Here is a 17,955-nt window from a genome sequence, read left to right on the forward strand (position 1 = left end):
AGATGAGATGATTATCTTTTTTTCTCTCTTTTTTTTCCAAATGAAGTTATGCTGATTTTTTTTTCTCTTTTCAGTGACATTTAATTTTCCTTGCTATGCTGTTCCCAAGCCACGGGGCACTTTACATCTACTTTGTATGATTCGCCTGGCTCCTGAGAGCTGCGCAGATTCAGTTTCACACAAAGGCTAAGTAACAACACACAGCTACAAGGATGACTAACCAGAAACTTTTGATTGTTCAAATATGTATGCTGTTTGTGGGGATTAGTCTGATTACATTACATTTACTACGTGTATTACTCAACTTTAAAAACGAAATATTTAAAAAATATCAGGCTTGAAAAGGAATGAAAACACTTCATAAGCTATTTTGAGTACAGCATTGTTAGTTTCTATGCTGATATTGTCAACTGGTACTGCATCATGTGACTTTATACGTCAGTGCAAACGCTCCTCTTTTTAAAAATAAAAATAAAAATCACGTTCACAGCATTTAAGTTCGACTGGGTAGTGTCCAGGGTGGTTGGGGGTGTTTTCTAACAAAGATCATTCATTTAGTTTCAGCTTCCAATGAGGTTCACAGTCAAATCAGAAGACTACAGACTTATAAAGTAGTGTTGTGTCTATGGATGGTGATGGTCAAAACTACTGACGACGGCTCGTAGATCAGGGCAATTTTTGTGCTTTTTCTCCACTGACGCAATAAACTGATATAATTATTATGAGGTGTATAATAAACTGAATCTTCCTCATTATAGTTTCTGGTTGCACTTCCACATATAACAGGAACTTGCAACCCAGACTTACTTGGGCGTGCGTGGCTACGCATCCACAATTCACGCACGGACTTCTACAAGCTTTGAAGTTAATGTGCGTCTGTGTGGAGAGGTTACACTGATCTATCGTCATCATCAAAAGAGAGACAACAGCAGGATATCTGTGACTGCTGGTTTGATTTTTAAATGTGTGCAAATGTGACCGTTGAGACTGTAAAGTGCAGAGACACGTATTCGTCTCCTAAACTTCCTGTCTCGTCTCAGTATTAAAGTCTGTTAATACTCTTTTAGCTGTTCAACTGATACCTGTCCATTAGGTTAACTAATTACGATAAAGCTAAATCAATCAGTGTTTTAAGTCAACTTATAAACGTTTCTTCTTACTGGATGAAAAAACTCCCAATGTAGATGTTCCACTTTAGCTCATTTGGAGGTTTTTTGCCTTGTGGCCACATATTGTTATTATGGAAGATGAATAGAGCCACCACAATGGGTGTGCTTTAACCTCCTCTGCCATCCAATAGCGATGCCACAGGGGGACGAGAGGATGGAATCACCCAACCCTACTATAAAGACTTTTTAAATCAGCGGTCCCCAACACCCGGGCCACAGACAGGTACTGGTCCGTTAGTCGTCTGGTACCGGGCCACGAGAGTTGAGGTTTGTGTGTGAAATTTATGGTTTTCAGGGTTTTTATCATTTACTCGGTTTCCCTTGGTCTTTTCCAGTGTGTTATGAATTTTAAATATTTACATGTTACCATAGCGACAGAGAGCATTAATTGGCAGAGAGGAGGATGTTACTCACAATGTTGTTGGCGCATTTCAGGAGGACGCTGCTAATAAAGTTACACAATTACACAGTGAATTCACGTTTACTATTTTATTTACAAAACACCACAGTTTTTGTCTTGGTCGTATCAGTTTATTTTGTTGTATTTATCTGCGACACCTTAAAGGCCAGTCCGTGAAAATACTGCCTGACATTAAACTGTTCTGTGGCGCAAAAAAGGTTGGGGACCGCCGTTTTAGATATAGTCTGCATTTAGATTATTTAATATGTGACTGAAACTGGAATTTAAGGTTGACTTATTATGGTCATTTCCAACTTGATTCTTTATTCTTGGGGTCTACAAGAATAGTTTTTCAGAGGGGGCAGGTTACAGCCAGAGTGGTGGGGCTGAAATGACCTTGCCCAACCTGGTCGTCCCCGTTCTACGACATCATAGAGAGCCAGAATAGAGAAAAATCTGAAACCTGAGCATTTGGCTTTCATGGATTACTTGATTGATTATTTTAACAATTTACATGTGTTAAAGTTTAGAATTTAGAAGCACAACCTTTAACCAGATGGAAACAGCTGTACAAAGCAAAGATTGCTGCACATAAGTATCTTGATCTGTGCAACATGTAATGTACAGTGTCCATAAAGAGCATTAATTAACTCTTATTATTGTACCAACAATACAGCATAATAATCGGCATTTTAATCAGGTTAAATGGCTACATGTCCATGTAGGACTATCACCTGTAGCCATGGATGTGAAGCAACAACAGCCTCAGCAGTATTAGAGGCTTACGCTGAAGAGCAAGGAAAATCCTATCACTGCTGCTGTATATGTGTGTATGTGCATGATTATGTGTATGTGTAGAAGGAGAAACTTATCCACAGAAAATGACACAGCATTGAGCTAGAGCACCCCCTTCCCTTAAAACTCCAAGGAGATCTGTTTTGCTGTGCCTTTATCGCAGCAATAACTAAAGGTTTTTAAAGACGTGCAAAGCATGCAGGGAAATGCTCAACATTTTGCTTCATCGGTGTCACCCCCACGTTTATTACATCTATGCCACTTCTATCTGAGCTGCAAGAGCCTGTTAATTTAGTGGCCTATGCATCTTGTTTTATATGCATGTCAGAGTTTGACAAAGTGAACTACATTTGGGAACTATTTTTATGAATGGATAAAAATCAAATTTTTCAGAATGAATATAAAACAACTGTTATGACCACTTAAAATTCATATATAGGAAATATTCTTGGCAAACTTTAAAATCTACTCTGGTCTAGCCATTTGAGGCCCAAGAGGCCTCGAAGGAGGACTCTTTAAATGGTACCTGCCAACTTTGAAGCTCTGGGCCAACTGTATGACAGACATGGAAAAGTTCAAACAATGTGTGCAGGTGTAATCTTGCTAAAATAATATCAAGGCACGTGCTGTTGTACTTTTTCTATGTGTTCAAAGCACAAAATCTTTTTGGAGATTTTACAGAGATGAATAAAATCCCTCAGGGATAAAATCTGAGCATCGAAAAGTAATTGTGAGCCAAACAAGAAACAGTCTTTTTATGTCCTGGTCTAAACATTTAGTTCAGGTCCTGCACGTTTTTTTCTTTCTTTTTGTTTTGTGTTTTTTAATAAAGGCTCAGAGCAAAACAAAGAACTGCATATGATTCAGCTTGCCTTTTAGCTGTTTATGCACAAATCTGAATAAATCCAAAGGTTGCGAACATGGATTGATCTGACCTTTTGAGTAAATTTGTTCATAAGACAGTTTAAATGATTTTAAATATATGCGCTCCTTCTTTAAACGTATCCCCAGTGCATTTGCTTGCAACACGGAGCTGTTTCCACATGTAATCATTTGTGCACACAAACTTCCACTAATTTCACACAGAAACACGGATATAGATTTTTACCAGTGTAATTAGCAGCCAGTGATTTATTGATCAAAGTGGCTGCGCTTTCCCTTTTATATAAAAGCCTAAAGTCAAAGAATTATATAATTCTGAGTGTCTGCTTCACTTGAGTTGCTCATATTTGCAATTATTGGAGAAAGTAATGACATGCAAAGGAAATGTTTGACTCTTTTGTGTGGACAAGTAAATTCCTCATTGAAACTGTGAAACTGTGTTGACAGATAAAGTTGGTGAACTTGAGGAGCACGCTAAGGAAAGATTTTTTCTTATATTTCATTCAAAAAATGCATATCAATATAAAGTGCCTTGAGGGGACTGTTGTTGTGGTTTGGTGCAATACAAATAAAATTGAAATTGAACTGAATAGATGTGATGCAGGTCTGGAAAACAGTACACCAGACAGAAGTTAAATGCATTCTGCACTACGGTCCACCAGTGTCAAACATCAGTCTGCTGAAAGATCTCCCATCCTTGCATTCCAAATTCCTTTATTTGCAAAATGTGCAAGAATTTTCTTATCTGTTTCAAATCTCTCCATAACACGTTCATGAAATTTTAGCTGTTTTTTGACTTCTCCATTCCACTAACCTTCATTTCCTTTTCATAACCACAACCCAGAACATTTGTACTACCAGGAATCACAGATCACATAAAGGTTCTTGTCTGTTTTTCTGCTCAAAAGCTTTTTTCAGATCATGTCAAACACATATTGGCCCAAAATGACTACATTTTTTAAAAGTAGGTTTTGCTTAAATGTTCAATATTGTTAAATGTTAAATTTTGTATAACAGAGGCTTTTTCTTTTCTCTTTTTTTTGCTAAAATATATTGCCTATAGATATATATGTATTGTTTAAATGGTGATTAACTGTTTTTTCAAATGTGTCAGAAATTTCCACATGAATGTCTCCTCATAAAAAAACTCCCCACAAATGTCACTTTACTACAGAGACTTGATTTAAGAACTTATTACTATTTGACTGCACTTTCAGAGTCTATACGGCCAATAATGTGCAATTGCAATTCCCCTTGAATACTAATAATGATCTAACTATGTATCGCTTCAAGTCTTAAATCCCAACAGATGCATTGTACTTAAATCTGAGCAGGCAGCCTGCTGCTATTATGCAAGTCTGTCTATCAGATTTGCCACCAGCCTGACTTATGTAGTGGCTGACGAAGGCTTTAGCAGATTAAAGCACAGCTGAGGAAGTAATCTGAGTTTCACTTTGCAGCACCTAGCAGTCAGTTTGCAAGTATGGGATTACAATGACGCTTGGTCCAGATAAATACCCTTGAACCCTGAGTAAATACAGAGTGAACCAACAAGGACAAGAAAAAAAACAAAAAATTAACGCATTCGTTATAAGCACTATTTTTTTCTGGTATTGTAATACTGAGCATGGATTGAAGCGACATAAAACAAAGTGACATCCTCACATCAATACGAAGGCTCTCATCTGAGGTCCAGCTAAACAAATGATCTTCAATTCAACATCAACACCAGAGACTGAACTGAGAGTGGGAAAAACACTAATGGACTTCCCTGTCGCTCTATGATTCACAATGAGAAGGCAAATAACAAAAGAAAGACAGAAAAAGAAAAAGCAGTGGGCCAAAATGAGCAGCCAGATGCAATCAAGAAATGTCTAAATTTGGAGGTTTTACTGGGAAATAAAGATGAAGCAACCAGGAAATGTAGGTCGCTTTACCAGGCTGAGCAGTGCTGTGACAGATGCCTGCGCAGGGGTCAAGTGAGTACAGGCCATAACTTTGATGCTTAATATGGTTGTCGGGGGAATGCGACAGCCAAAAAATGTCAAGATTAAAAGAAGCACTAAGGGCAAACCTCAACCCTGGTTTCAAAGATGATAAAAGAAGAATATAAACAATAAAAGGCATTAAATAAAAGCCAGCACTCTAATATTAATGAATTATAAGAAATGAACTATACGACTTGGGTAATAAAATCCCATTTACATGGTATTCATTTCAACGATAATATGATAAAACTGCCACACTTATCATTCTTTCCCTGCAATTCATTCATTATGATTAATTTGGCAATTGTGTCCTAGAAAATGAAGATTTGGGCTACAGTAAAAGAATCAAGCAACGGGCGTAAATGGGCACAAAAAGGAGCTTTCTACAAATCTGTATCCAAAACTGTTGCAATTTTGATTCAAATTTAAATTATAATAGAAGACAAAGCTTTCAAAGTCTGTTAGACCATTTATTTATCATTTCTTCTGATTATTTTAATATTGAGAAACACATGCTCACTTTTACTTTGACACATTTAAAAAAAGCTGGATAATTCATCACCTCTTCTTTTTAAAACTCTATAAGCATTTGATGTCGTTTTAATTTTTCCCCCCCATTCTTTCTTGATCCACTTACAGCTGCTCAGCACTTCAAGGCCTCCCTTTTCATAGTCTTTGCATCTTAATGCATGCAATGTCCTCAATGAGGGACATGTCTGGACTGTATTTAATACATTCATAATAGTTTGTCTTAATAGAAGAACTCCGTAATGTACTGAGTAGCCGAGTAGCTGAGCTACTCACACATATGAATGTGTGGGGCTGCAAACCTTCAAGCTTTTATGGTGCCTTCCCACATGTACATGTTACCTATGCCATGGTTTATAACTGTGTGCTAATAAGTATTCAGCTGGTCTTCATCCACTTCAGCCCACAGGATGCTTTGTTGATGAAATCTCAAAAAAAATAATTGTCCCATTTTGATTCATCTTAGTTACACTACTTCAGTCCGTCCCAACGTAAATGACTGTTTAAATTGGAATTAAATGCCCTGGAGACAATGTTGTTAATAGCAAGCCAGCAACTGGCAGTCATTTAAGCTAACACCTTTCTGTCTTTGTTCGCTGCAGTGTTGAACTGGATTTCAAACAACAGGAGGACAAGCTACAACCACTGATGAAGAGGCTTTTCCCAACAGAGGACACCCACTTTCCCCCCCTGCCTTACCCTCAGGAGGCCTTCACCTCCACCCCAAAACGCAAGTCCAAAGCTGACTCCAAGAAACACGCTCGCTGGAAACTTTGGTTCCTGTGACAACAAAAAACCATGTTCCCCTCCACCACCGTGCACAGGATTTAAGTGTCCATCCGATCATCCGCTTTTGTTTGGTTTATTCATCAACTTCTTTTATATCTATTTGGATGTAGACCTGGTATTAATGGAGACCTTGACTGGATACCGAACCCTTTTCTGAGATGACAGGATGTTTAATGAGACACGAGTGTGGATCCCACGGAAAATTCAAAATGTCATGCTTACCAAAAATGGATTCTGAGTTATTTTGAACTAATTTCTTCAAACAGGGTGTGAAATTACACCAAGGAAACATATTTGGAGATCGGCAAGGTGAGAAGATGAATTTGATTTCCCGATGTCTATTTGCATATATATTTTTTCTTCTTCTAGCTGACGTCAACGGGGTTCTGTTCTGTAATGGTTCTGTGCCCTTCACATTTCCATTCATCAGTTGGGACTTTCTTCCCAGCCTCCAGGAGAGGTTGGCAGATCAACCATAATGCTCTGAGGCCTCCATAAACAGCATATCACTGTACTGCAAAGCACAATTAGAACTGTTCAGGATACATTTTCTCCAGAATAATTAAAAAGACCTATTTTGAGTAATAACTCACATATGTAGATTGTCTACTAACCATGCAGAGTGAAGACTTTCATATCTATATAAAGAAGAGACCTAAAGGACAAAATATCAGAGATGTTTATTGGAGTTCTACAGTCAACTTTTTATCCATCGCTAAAATGTCTCCTTGAATCCACTGACTTTGAAGAAAAAAAACAAAACAAAACAAAAGAAGAAAGAACACTTATTTTCTTAATATTTGCAAAGTTAAACATCCATGTACTTTTTTCTATATAAATATATCTATATACATTCACTTTAAGATTTAGCAAAATGTATTTATTTGAGCTGCAGTGACGGGAGCTGTGCAGTTCAAACACTACAGTGCAAAAGGAAGTCGATCATTTTACAATTCTCAACTCGTTTCCATGCATCGCAAAGTTCGTACTAACCTCACGTATGCATATGGTCATTAAACACCAAGAAAAGACAAAAACCCATTCATTGGTATAAAAGCATAGACACACAGAGAAAACTGTTACGAAACCAACTATAATAAACAGTTGGTTTTCAGCACACGCGAAGGGTATCAGAGGATAGCTTTGATTGTATTGCTGCAGTATCCTGTATCAGCTACTATAATAATAATAATAATAATAATAATGGATTGGATTTATATAGCGCTTTTCAAGGCACCAAAAGCGCTTTACAATACCACTATTCATTCACTCTCACATTCATACACTGGTGGAAGCAAGCTACAGTTGTAGCCACAGCTGCCCTGGGGCAGACTGACAGAAGCGAGGCTGCCATATCGCGCCATCGGCCCCTCTGGCCAACACCAGTAGGCAAGTAGGGTAAAGTGTCTTGCCCAGGGACACAACGACCAGGACAGAGAGCCCAGGGATCGAACCGGCGACCTTCCGGTTACAGATGCGATTCCCAACCCCCTGAGCCACGGTCGCCCAATAGCTACTGAAACCAAGCCAGAGAAACTGAATGTGCCACTTCTGATCACAACCAGGGCTTCTACAGTGCAGGGTGGCAGGCTTATAGCCTTGCATGCTTTTTACAACCTTTGAACTTTGCAGGATATTTTCTAGCTTTTAAAACAATTTTTAATGAGATTGACAAAATCCCCCCCCCCCTTTCCCTTTATTATTGTTATAATTAGTTCCTGCTCATTGCTTTGCATCTATTCGACTGTAAAGTAAAAACCATGTGCAGTAACTCCACAGCGGGTTCAACAATTACGTACAGCCAAAACATTTACTACACCTTCATGTGAAAAAGTGAGAACATCCGATAAGAATGATTCGTTTTTGGACGGATATGGACGGACAAACATTTTATCCTCTTTGAAATAGTGCTCATTAACAAAGGTGCTAATCTGAAATTTTTAAAAAAGAAACAGAAACATACATGCACACACCCAAGTGCAAATCGGTCGAATTTACTTTCTATAAACACACCAAAACAATTTGGGCTTCCGGGTTTGTTGTCAGTGATTAGACCCTACACAGGCTTTGTGAGGGTATGTTGATTAAGGTGCCACAAAGCAACAATCTCTGAGCAGTCTATGAGAACCACTAAATTTTAACTCTTGCAGCGTTGAAGTGCTCATGTCTACAATCATGACATGCATGAGAGATATGTCAAGAGAGCTGTTTGGCCACAACAGTAGAGAGAACATTTTTGAAGAGAAAAGCCTTTTACAATATGTGAATGCGGGTCGTTATGCTTCGAGGACACTTTGCTTGCTGGGACTGGGCAGCTCACATTATCTCAAGTGTGAATTCTTTATTATATAAAAGAATTTTAAAGGAGTATTTGAAGATACATGAATGAAAGTTGAAGCTGAACTAGAAGTGGACCTGAAAAAGTATACATAAAGTGTATGGAAATGGTCTTTAATCTTACTGAAGAATGTGAAACAGGCAGAACAAGTTCAAACATCAAATATTGTTCATTGACGATTTGGCAAAAATTTCAGTAATTCAAAGACTTTTAGATGATTACTGCCTTGCTGACCCAGGCCTAGAAACCAGTCCGCAACCCCCCCTCCAATCGCTAGGGAACAGTGTGTATTCTTTGACTTGCTGATGACTGCTCGCTGGAAGTTGCTGCCCGACACTTGGTCAAGTCTATTTCCTGAACCAACAACCAAAACATTTCAAAAGGCACAACTTTTACTTTGAAATCAAATGGCCTCTTTCCAGTTTGTGCCACACTTTTCACAGTTTTATTACTGCTTGGCAAGACGTTTTTTCAAGTCTTTACAGCCAAGTCGGCGTCTTCCATGCACAGTAAGCGACCGCGGCAACCTGAAAGTGACCAATCACAAAGAGGGTTTTGGTGCAGCACTGCATATCTCCATGCACCGTGACCAATTTCACGCTAGCAGCTGCCAGCAACCTTCAGAATAGACACTTTTTCCTAGTGAGCAACGGTTGCCCAGGATATACTGACCAGACTCGGCCTGTCCGGCCGATGGCAACTCTAGTTTCTTAAGGCTGAGGATGTACTTGTGTTTAAACAGATAACAACATATTACTTTATATTTTATTGTATGTTTTTGGTTATCATGTTCTTTAAGTATACTACCTTTATCTGTAGGAGCCATTTCAATTCAAAGAGGATCTAGTGTGTGCTGGTCCAGATATTTAAACAAGTAATCAGTTTCCATGGGATGTTCTTACTTACTCACATCACTGTATGTAAATATATATTACACAATATCAAATAGTGCTAAAAACATTTCAAGTGTGGGATAACAGCCAATATCTAAAGAGAAAAAACAAAAACGTAATAGCTGATCACTCTAAAAGACACAACCACTGCCCTAGAAGACAGGAAATATGCCAAAGTGGTTTCAAGGACATAAAAAATGTACAACAACAATATCCAGCAAACTACTAGCTATCACTGGCTTGACCTTCACAAGCTCCAACATGCTGCATTTTGTTAGTTACATATATTTCACAACTTCACTCTTGTATATGCTAGGTTGGTTTCTTTCAGTAGTTATACTGTAGCATCAAGAGAGAACTAGATGTTTATCTGTATCTTAAAGAAGTGCAATTGATTTATTATGTGCAATACTGTGTCTTTTATACAGTTTTTTTAAAAAGACAAAAATAAAGATATTTAATATGCAAAATATGAAAAAAAAGAAATTAAAAAAAAAGACATCGACAAAGCTCTCGAAATCTGATCTGGACCGAGTTTAATTTGTGGAGCTATAAGCACAATGATACTTTTTTTCCTACCTTCTTCAGTCACATTATAAGTAAAGGATTAGTTTCCCTAACTTTTAGCAGATGCTTTGGAATAGGTTTGCCCAGGCTTGATGGGTCTGCACTGTGAAATTAGATCACAGCATCTAGAAAGATGCAGTACTTCTGAACAACTCAAATTTTGAATAAAGCAGCACTCATATCCTAAGCAACCAATCTGCATAGCTAATACCTAGTATTAGCTAGGTATTAGCACATTGGTTGCTAGTACCAGGGTTTAGTGGGGAAATGTGTTTTGTAATTTAGATGAACAATCCCTGTGAAAACCAATTTCTGACTGCACTGCTGTGGAAAATTCTTCGCTAACGCACTGATATCAACAGTGGACTGACCAGTACTGACCAGTGTTGATAAAGTAACAGTATTGGCCTTGTTGACCGACTTTAACATGCGGGCAAATCTACAAGTGAGGGTTGGTGTCTTATCTATTGTGTTGGATCAACTTTAAGTTTGCTAAAGAAACCCTGATTAAGATTTCAAACTCTTTAAAACAGTGCAGCTACCCTTTTTTTAATATATCATGTAAATTTACTTAGTTTTATTCTTGGACGAATAAAGAATAACAAAAACAGATCGGTATCTCAACTGTCAAATTTAACATCAGTATCTGACCAGAACACTTGGTACAAGATAAGGCTGAAATCATACATCTCTTTAATGTACTATGGTGGGCTGAGGCGAGAGGAGAATACAGCAGAAGGGTAAGCAGCAGTGTTTTGTGCACAGCCAACCTGCTTGGGAACCAGTCTTTGCCCTTACCATCCTCACTCTAATACAGATTTTGTTTTCGGGCATGTCCGTGTGCTCATGCATCTGCACCTGCACCTGCCTCATGTTAGTACAAACAAGTCTTGAAGTGCAAACATGAGGTAAACCAGCAACAAAGCTCTGAGCAAAACCCCCACAGATGCACAGTCACCCTCACACTGATGCATGAAGTAACGCTGCTGAAGGTCAGCGCTAGCCACAGCCTGGCCGACTCCACCGGGCTTGATGAGTGACTGCGTATGCCCAAGAACTGAGAGCGCAAACACGACACCTACTGCAGTTTAACATTTTGCATTCTTACTTAAAAGTCTTCTGTGGTCTTAAGGTGACAAACAGCAAAGAAGTCCCAGCGGTTTATACAGTCCTGACAATCACAACACATCACAACATGGTTTGTTGCAGGCTCAATAAACCCAAAGGGATGCGCAGTCGAAGCTTCAAAACAGGTGAGGAGACGCGAGGTGTAGCGAGTGATAAGTGCATGTTTGAGGCATTATGATGCAGTGCCATATCTCACTATGCTTCTTTTCTGTAAGAGCTCTGCAGTAGTCTGGCCAGCAGAAAAAAGAGAGAGGAGAGGAGACAGAGTGGTAGATGCAAGGAGGTGCTAAGAAAAATATTTGAACAGAAAAATATCCAAACACAGAGATAAAGCGAATGTGCAATACCAGATTCTGAACTAGACACGCATACCTGGAATGACCGTGTCGCAATTTACACTATCAAGTCAGTGAGTGCACGCAGCAAAGGAAAAAAGCTCTAGCCCTATAGCTGGTCAGCCCCATAGCTGGTCAGCCCCATACTGTCAATCAATAACATAGAGTCCTTCCCCTGCAGCTTTCCAGTTCGTTCCCTCTGCACACTGCAGGAAAATCATGAGGATAACTGTGGAGCACTGCAGCGAAGTATCACTACAACATGTTTTGAGTAGTCTTGAGAACTTGAGTCCACAAAAAAGTTCAGCAGTGGGTTTTTTTTTTTTCTTGACAACATCATGGGAAACCTAGCTGTCAAATATGTACTCAAGTCTTTTAATCAATTCTGTCAGCAAGCATATTTAGGTATTTCCTAAACCATAACAAAATTATGCAAAAACTAGTAAAATCTAACGTAACACATTTATACAGCAAAGTTGTATTCTGTGGTTTTGCTGCATGGAAAATATAGATTTCTTTTCTTTTTTTAAATACATTTGCAGCTTCCTATTTCTGTCTATCTGCAAGGCTTCCTATTCTCGTCTATCCAGGAACTTAAACTAGAAGAAATAAGAGCATAAAGAGAGAACCTGGTGCTTTCCACGGAAAGCGGCTAAATGTTTCTGCTACAGCCATAATCTAAATGTATTCGATTCAAGGATTTCTTTCAACCTGTGTGAGGGTGGACATGAATGCAAAGATACAGCCTGCGAGATGATGCTATGATGCTGTGTCCAAGTTGCTAACAGGCGTAGCACTGCAGTGACAACACGCAACAAAACCAACGCCCCCAAAGTCGTCACTGCGTGCTTTCTCATCAACATTCTGTGTCCACCGCTGCCAGGAGAGAGCAGAAAGGGAAGAGAACGAGAGACGGGCGGGAGACAGAGTAGAACGTTAATGCATAAATCTAAATGTAAGAGGCTGCCACTCAGAAGAACAAGGTCGGTGGTTGGATGCGGTGTTGTGTGAGCAGCAGCGTGCAAGCTGCCTGCAGAGTAGGCATCTGTACCCAGAGGCAGCAACAACAGCCCTCTGATTAGAAAGCAACAACACTGCTAGCAGCACTAACTGGGTCTCATAGCTTTTAAAAATTCACGCCCACCTTATTCATCATTAAATAATCATTTGGGGACTTAGTTCAAATGCAATTTCTGTCCCAAGTACTATATAATGTATAATGTGTTTGAGTAAAAGAGCCTTAGGCTTTCATGTAACCTCTAAATCCCACTGAGTAAAAGGACACTCTGCACATTGATGCAAAATCATATTCAGATGCTTAAAATGTCAAGGCAGTCAAGTGCAGATGCTAGCTAGCTATAAAGGCAGCCGCTGACAAAAGGTCGGGGTCGGTAGGGACAATAAACCCGAGCTGTGTTCGAGGAGCAAAGTAAAATAGAGGCCAGTGGCAGCATATGTATACAGAGTAGATCGTTTCAACACGGGCCAAAACAGGTCGTGGGTAGAGTAGTTTGATTAACTAGAAAGGAGGTCGGTCTTCCACAGCACATGCCAGCACTCGCTGTTGGAAACAAGAAACCCGTTTCAACTACTCCACAGGTGGACACCAAAATAGATGCACTTAGTGTAATACTGTGAAAAGGAGGCCTGCATATGCCTTCATACTGACAGCCTTTTAGAAACTTGCCACTACAGTGGAAAAACAACAAACAGGAAATGGTGTGAGGAGATGGTGAGCTGTTCAGTTTACCCAGGCTCTAACAAAACATCCACAGAGATCAAATCCATCTTCAGATTTTACTTTTAAAACTGTATGACTATGAGCTAGGCAGGACAGCACACTATTTGAATAGCTGGTATAACAATGAATCGACTAGAGAACTATAGTGGGAGAGTAAGTGGGAGCCCTAGACGCCCTCCAGGCAGCTGGTTGGGAGAAAATGGCCAGTGGGACGGCCTTAGCTCAACTCGCAGCTTCATTAGCTTGACATTATTTAGTGTGATGCATGCTTAGCAATCTGTTACACAACGGAGGGCTTCCCATCTATGGGATTAGCTGGTGCATAGCCGGAATAGTTTTAGAAGAGAGAGAGAGACAAAAGAAGCAGTTAGTGAATTTCTGCTGCAAAAATCCCTCGCTGCAACCCAGAAAGAAAGACCCAACACAGGAGATGAAGCGTCGGGGCTGTGGACATATTACAGCACTATGATATAACACACACATACACAAACACACTAGATGATCACTCAGTGGCGACTCCGGGCTTTATGGAATCATTCTCTGCCGGCGTGGCTCAGTTACTGGTAATAAAAGCTTCCATTTAAACAAGTGATGGTGAATCCTGGTGCTCCCCGATGGAAGCGGTGTGAATATTTGTCATTACTAAATGTCTATAGGCTCATAAGAAAATGTCTCATCACTAAGCTGTATTTTACAGAGCTGTAAGAATACGAATGTCGATCATGAAAAAAAGTCTAATTTTCAAAGACGATACAACACATCTACACGCAGCTCTAATAAAGACATTATTCAAAAGGAAGAAAAAGAACAAGTCAAGCAAGACAGAAGTTCACATTTCTGACTAAAAATACAGTTGTACTAATTGGCGTTTGGGACTGAAGAAAATGGGTGAAGCCTTATTCGCACACATCAGACAGACTACATATTTACAGGATGACTGATAAGTGCATTAATTGCTACCAAGCTCTGGCTGAGAGAGTGATGGGAAGATGAATGCTAAAGGCAACGGTGGGGTGATACAGTGATTAGATTACAGCACAGAGCACCAGAAGTGTAGTAATAAGTGAGGATAAGACACACAAGCAAAGCAAAAGGAAAACACACACAGACACGCCGGCGCGAAAACAACCGGCTGGAGAAAGATATGAGCAGATCAAAGCCTCTCTTAGACTGAGGGAGTGTGAAAGCAATCTGCCAAGGTAGGCTTTACCTTTAATGATACTTTTGGATTGGAACTGTGGTTGCTGCGTGACTGTGGGAGTCAATCTGGTTGCGGTACATGTGCCTCTAAAATTGTGTGTATGTATGTGTATAAAAAAAAAAACAACCACAAAAATCAAACACCGAGAGTTGCGTGCTTAGCGTGATATACTGCCTGGTATCCAAGCAGAGAATTACACTTACGATATGAGGTGAATCGCGACCCATAGAAATGATTGTCCTGTTAACGGTCCTCAGCAGCTTCTCCATGATGATTTGGACGTGCCACTGGGTGGGACCCTGTACATAACACATGAATAATATCATCACTTAAAAACAGAGGAATAAAAAAAAAAACATAATAAAGTGAAAGAATATGGAATATCAGTCCAAACTTATGAGGCCTGACAGAAGCTCAGATTTCAAGGGAATTGTGGTCATTCGGGTGAACAGCTAGAAAAAAAAATACATGATGATGAAAGTCTTGAGCCATCAGTAATTCCTTTACGTTTTGCTAGGATAATGGGAAATAGGTGCAAATATTAATGGAAATATAGTATGTAAGGGAAAAATAGAGAATGTAAAAATTAGAGATGGACCGATACTGACCTAAATTACTGGACCGGATATCGGAGAGAAATAAAAAATGTAATCCGATCCATTAAATATCAAAAAAAGCACCTCACAAAACTTGCGACATGGCATAACTCAGCTCATAACCGTAGCACGTCGGAGCAGTATGCATCAGGTATAGAGCGGCTGTGGCGCGCAAGACCTGTCAGCGGTCTGGTTGAGCATTTGGAGCCTCGCTACCAATCCGGCATTTCATCTCCGAGAAAGTTATCCCAGAGAGAAGTAAAGCAAGTGTGTAAGTTCATCTCTGAATGTTTGTAAAGCATTCCAGCGTTAAGCTTAATCACCGATATATGGAGCGACTGCCTCTCTCTCCCTCCTTCTCCTGTTGCTACTTCAATGATCAATGATCAGCTGATCGGCTTTTCTCTCTTGCTTGTCTATCGCCCACTTCGCGCCAGAAAGAGGAAACCAGCGGCTGAACAACAGCAGCACGTTTAACCTTGATAAGCTGTTGTTAGAATTTATTTAATATTACTTTCTACACCAGGATCCTTTTCTACGTAGCTGACGGCTGGTAACTGTGCAGGGGCGGATTTAGCAAAGTTTAGCCAGGGGGGCCGATTGTGCCCCCTTTTCCCTGTTCATGCCCTAAGACATACTTTTCTTTCTTATTATCATTTAAAATGTCGAGCTTTTAATAAATAATTATCTAAATCTTACACCCAAAGTTTTAATCTGATGTAAAATGTATAGAAGTCCATTACTGTATATAGTAACTATTAAGTCTAATATACCCTAGTAAGCTATAGTACTTTTTCCTTTGGGAAGGTACGATCTGTGCAGTCTGCAATTCTGTTGAAGAAAGATGTTGAATCTATTTAAATATTGTAGAAAAATAATTGATTTCTCTGCATTTTCTTTCACACTGCATCAAATTAAAGTTGATTACGTCGATTAAACATCATGAGGTGGAGGGTGGGGTGTTCCCTTTTTCTTTTTTTTTTCTTTTTTTGCTGGGAGTTTGCAACCCTATTAGTTAGGTTGCTTACTCCGGTAAAATACCAGAATAGGGAGGATGGAGTAGGTTTACGTTTATTAGATTGATCAGTATTGCTGAACTATGAAATATTTTGGGTGCAGTGTATTTTTTGCATACAGGTATAACAGAATAGCTTCAGTCTCTTGTTTTTTAAAACTTGAGTATGAACTTATACAAAATGCAGCAAGATATTTAAAAAAAAAACAGTTTTATTGATTAAAAAACACACTATATCAGATTCATATCGGTATCGGCAGATATCCAAATTTATGATATCGGTATCGGACATAAAAGAGTGGTATCGTGCCATCTCTAGTACAAATATAATGAGCTAGAAAGTCAACACCACCTTATTCTTCTACACACCCTTAACACTCTTAGGGAAGCTTTCTTGCAGTTTCAGGAATAGTCCTCCAGGCTTCTTGAACGACATTCAAAGCTCTTCTTTGGATGTTGGCTTTTTTGTTCTGTCAAAATCTGACAGCACTTTTCTGCATTCATAATTCCATCAGCTAAAAACAGTGACCGAAACGCAGCCTCAAACCACGACAGAGCCTCCACAGTGTTTTACAGATGGCTGCAGACACTCACTGTTGTACCTCTCTCCTGTCTTCTTTCATACATACCGATGACAATTTGAAGCACAAAAGTTCAAATTTGTATTCATCGTTCTATAAGTTCTGCTGCCACTGATTTTCAGTTCAGTTCTTGTGTAATTTGGCATACCTCAGCCTTTCCTCCACATTTCTCTTCCTTAAGAATGGCTTCTTGACAGCCACCCTTCCACTGAGACCATTTATGATGAGATTTCAGTGAACAATAGATGGTTAAGCTGAAGGGCTAGATGCATCTCTCAGGTCCTGTGGAGGGCTTTTGCTAGATTCTTTTTCAACACCATCCATCTGCCGTAGATAGCTCTTTTCCTCAGTCTTACCCCTTCTTTTTTGTCTTCCACTTGCCCAGTTTACTCAAATATTTCAAGTTGTCAGCTAATAGCTCTTTGGGAATCACCTCCTTGGTGCAAAAATACAATTTTAGACCTGTCAAACTGTTATCATTGGTATTTTTCATAGACTGAGCTAAAGAAATGTCAACAAATGATGTATTTTTGTGACAGGCTGCTAGCAACAAAGTGCCTAAAGATACCATTTAAAATTGGTCTTTGCCAAGCTGTCTCTCATGTCCAGACCCATCGTTTGGGTTAGGCGCCATTTTTACGCTTAGGTCAGTGTGAAGTGGCATAACAAAATTACAAATCGTTCTTTGAAAAGTAGCTATGCAGCAGGACTGGACTGAAAATGACTGATAAAACAACCAATGTCAAAAGTTCTTTTTTTCTTCTACACGAACATCTGGGTTCTTGGAAGTGAGAGGAAATGAGAGATGGCACAAGACTTTTGCACAGTACTTCAAAAAACAAGGAGTAGACCATGACTGAGATAGGAAATTTAAGAGCACTAATGATATTTGGTCAGTTTGGAAAAAACTGAGATTTCGGCTAAGTATTCTTCTTCCAGACTTCCAGAAACACAAAGAGATTGCCCTAACATGTGTTACGTGCAGTTATTACATGAATCCTTACTAAGA

The 17,955-nt window shown here is 39.3% G+C and overlaps 2 protein-coding genes across 10 annotated transcripts in view; one reads left to right on the forward strand and one right to left on the reverse strand.

The window, feature by feature from the left end:
* insyn2a (inhibitory synaptic factor 2A) overlaps positions 1–7,136 on the forward strand; it is a 31,454-nt gene extending 24,318 nt beyond the window's left edge. For 3 of the 6 annotated variants that reach the window (XR_003273220.1, XR_003273218.1, XM_026178427.1), the window contains one exon: positions 75–1,606. Coding sequence is in view for 3 of the 6 variants with exons in the window: in XM_026178427.1 (XP_026034212.1) it covers positions 75–84 (10 nt within the window). In the remaining 3 variants the exon portion in view is untranslated. Of the gene's footprint in view, positions 1–74; positions 1,607–6,364 lie in introns of those variants that run through there. The other 3 variants (XM_026178426.1, XM_026178425.1, XR_003273219.1) reach the window with 2 other exon arrangements.
* dock1 (dedicator of cytokinesis 1) overlaps positions 1–17,955 on the reverse strand; it is a 204,248-nt gene that overhangs the window by 98,382 nt on the left and 87,911 nt on the right. For all 4 annotated transcript variants that reach the window (XM_026178424.1, XM_026178423.1, XM_026178422.1 and 1 more), the window contains one exon: positions 14,958–15,053. In XM_026178424.1, the coding sequence (XP_026034209.1) occupies positions 14,958–15,053 (96 nt within the window). The remainder of the gene's footprint in view (positions 1–14,957; positions 15,054–17,955) is intronic.

This window comes from Astatotilapia calliptera, chromosome 8 (assembly GCF_900246225.1).
Source record: "Astatotilapia calliptera chromosome 8, fAstCal1.2, whole genome shotgun sequence".
NCBI lineage: Eukaryota > Metazoa > Chordata > Actinopteri > Cichliformes > Cichlidae > Astatotilapia > Astatotilapia calliptera.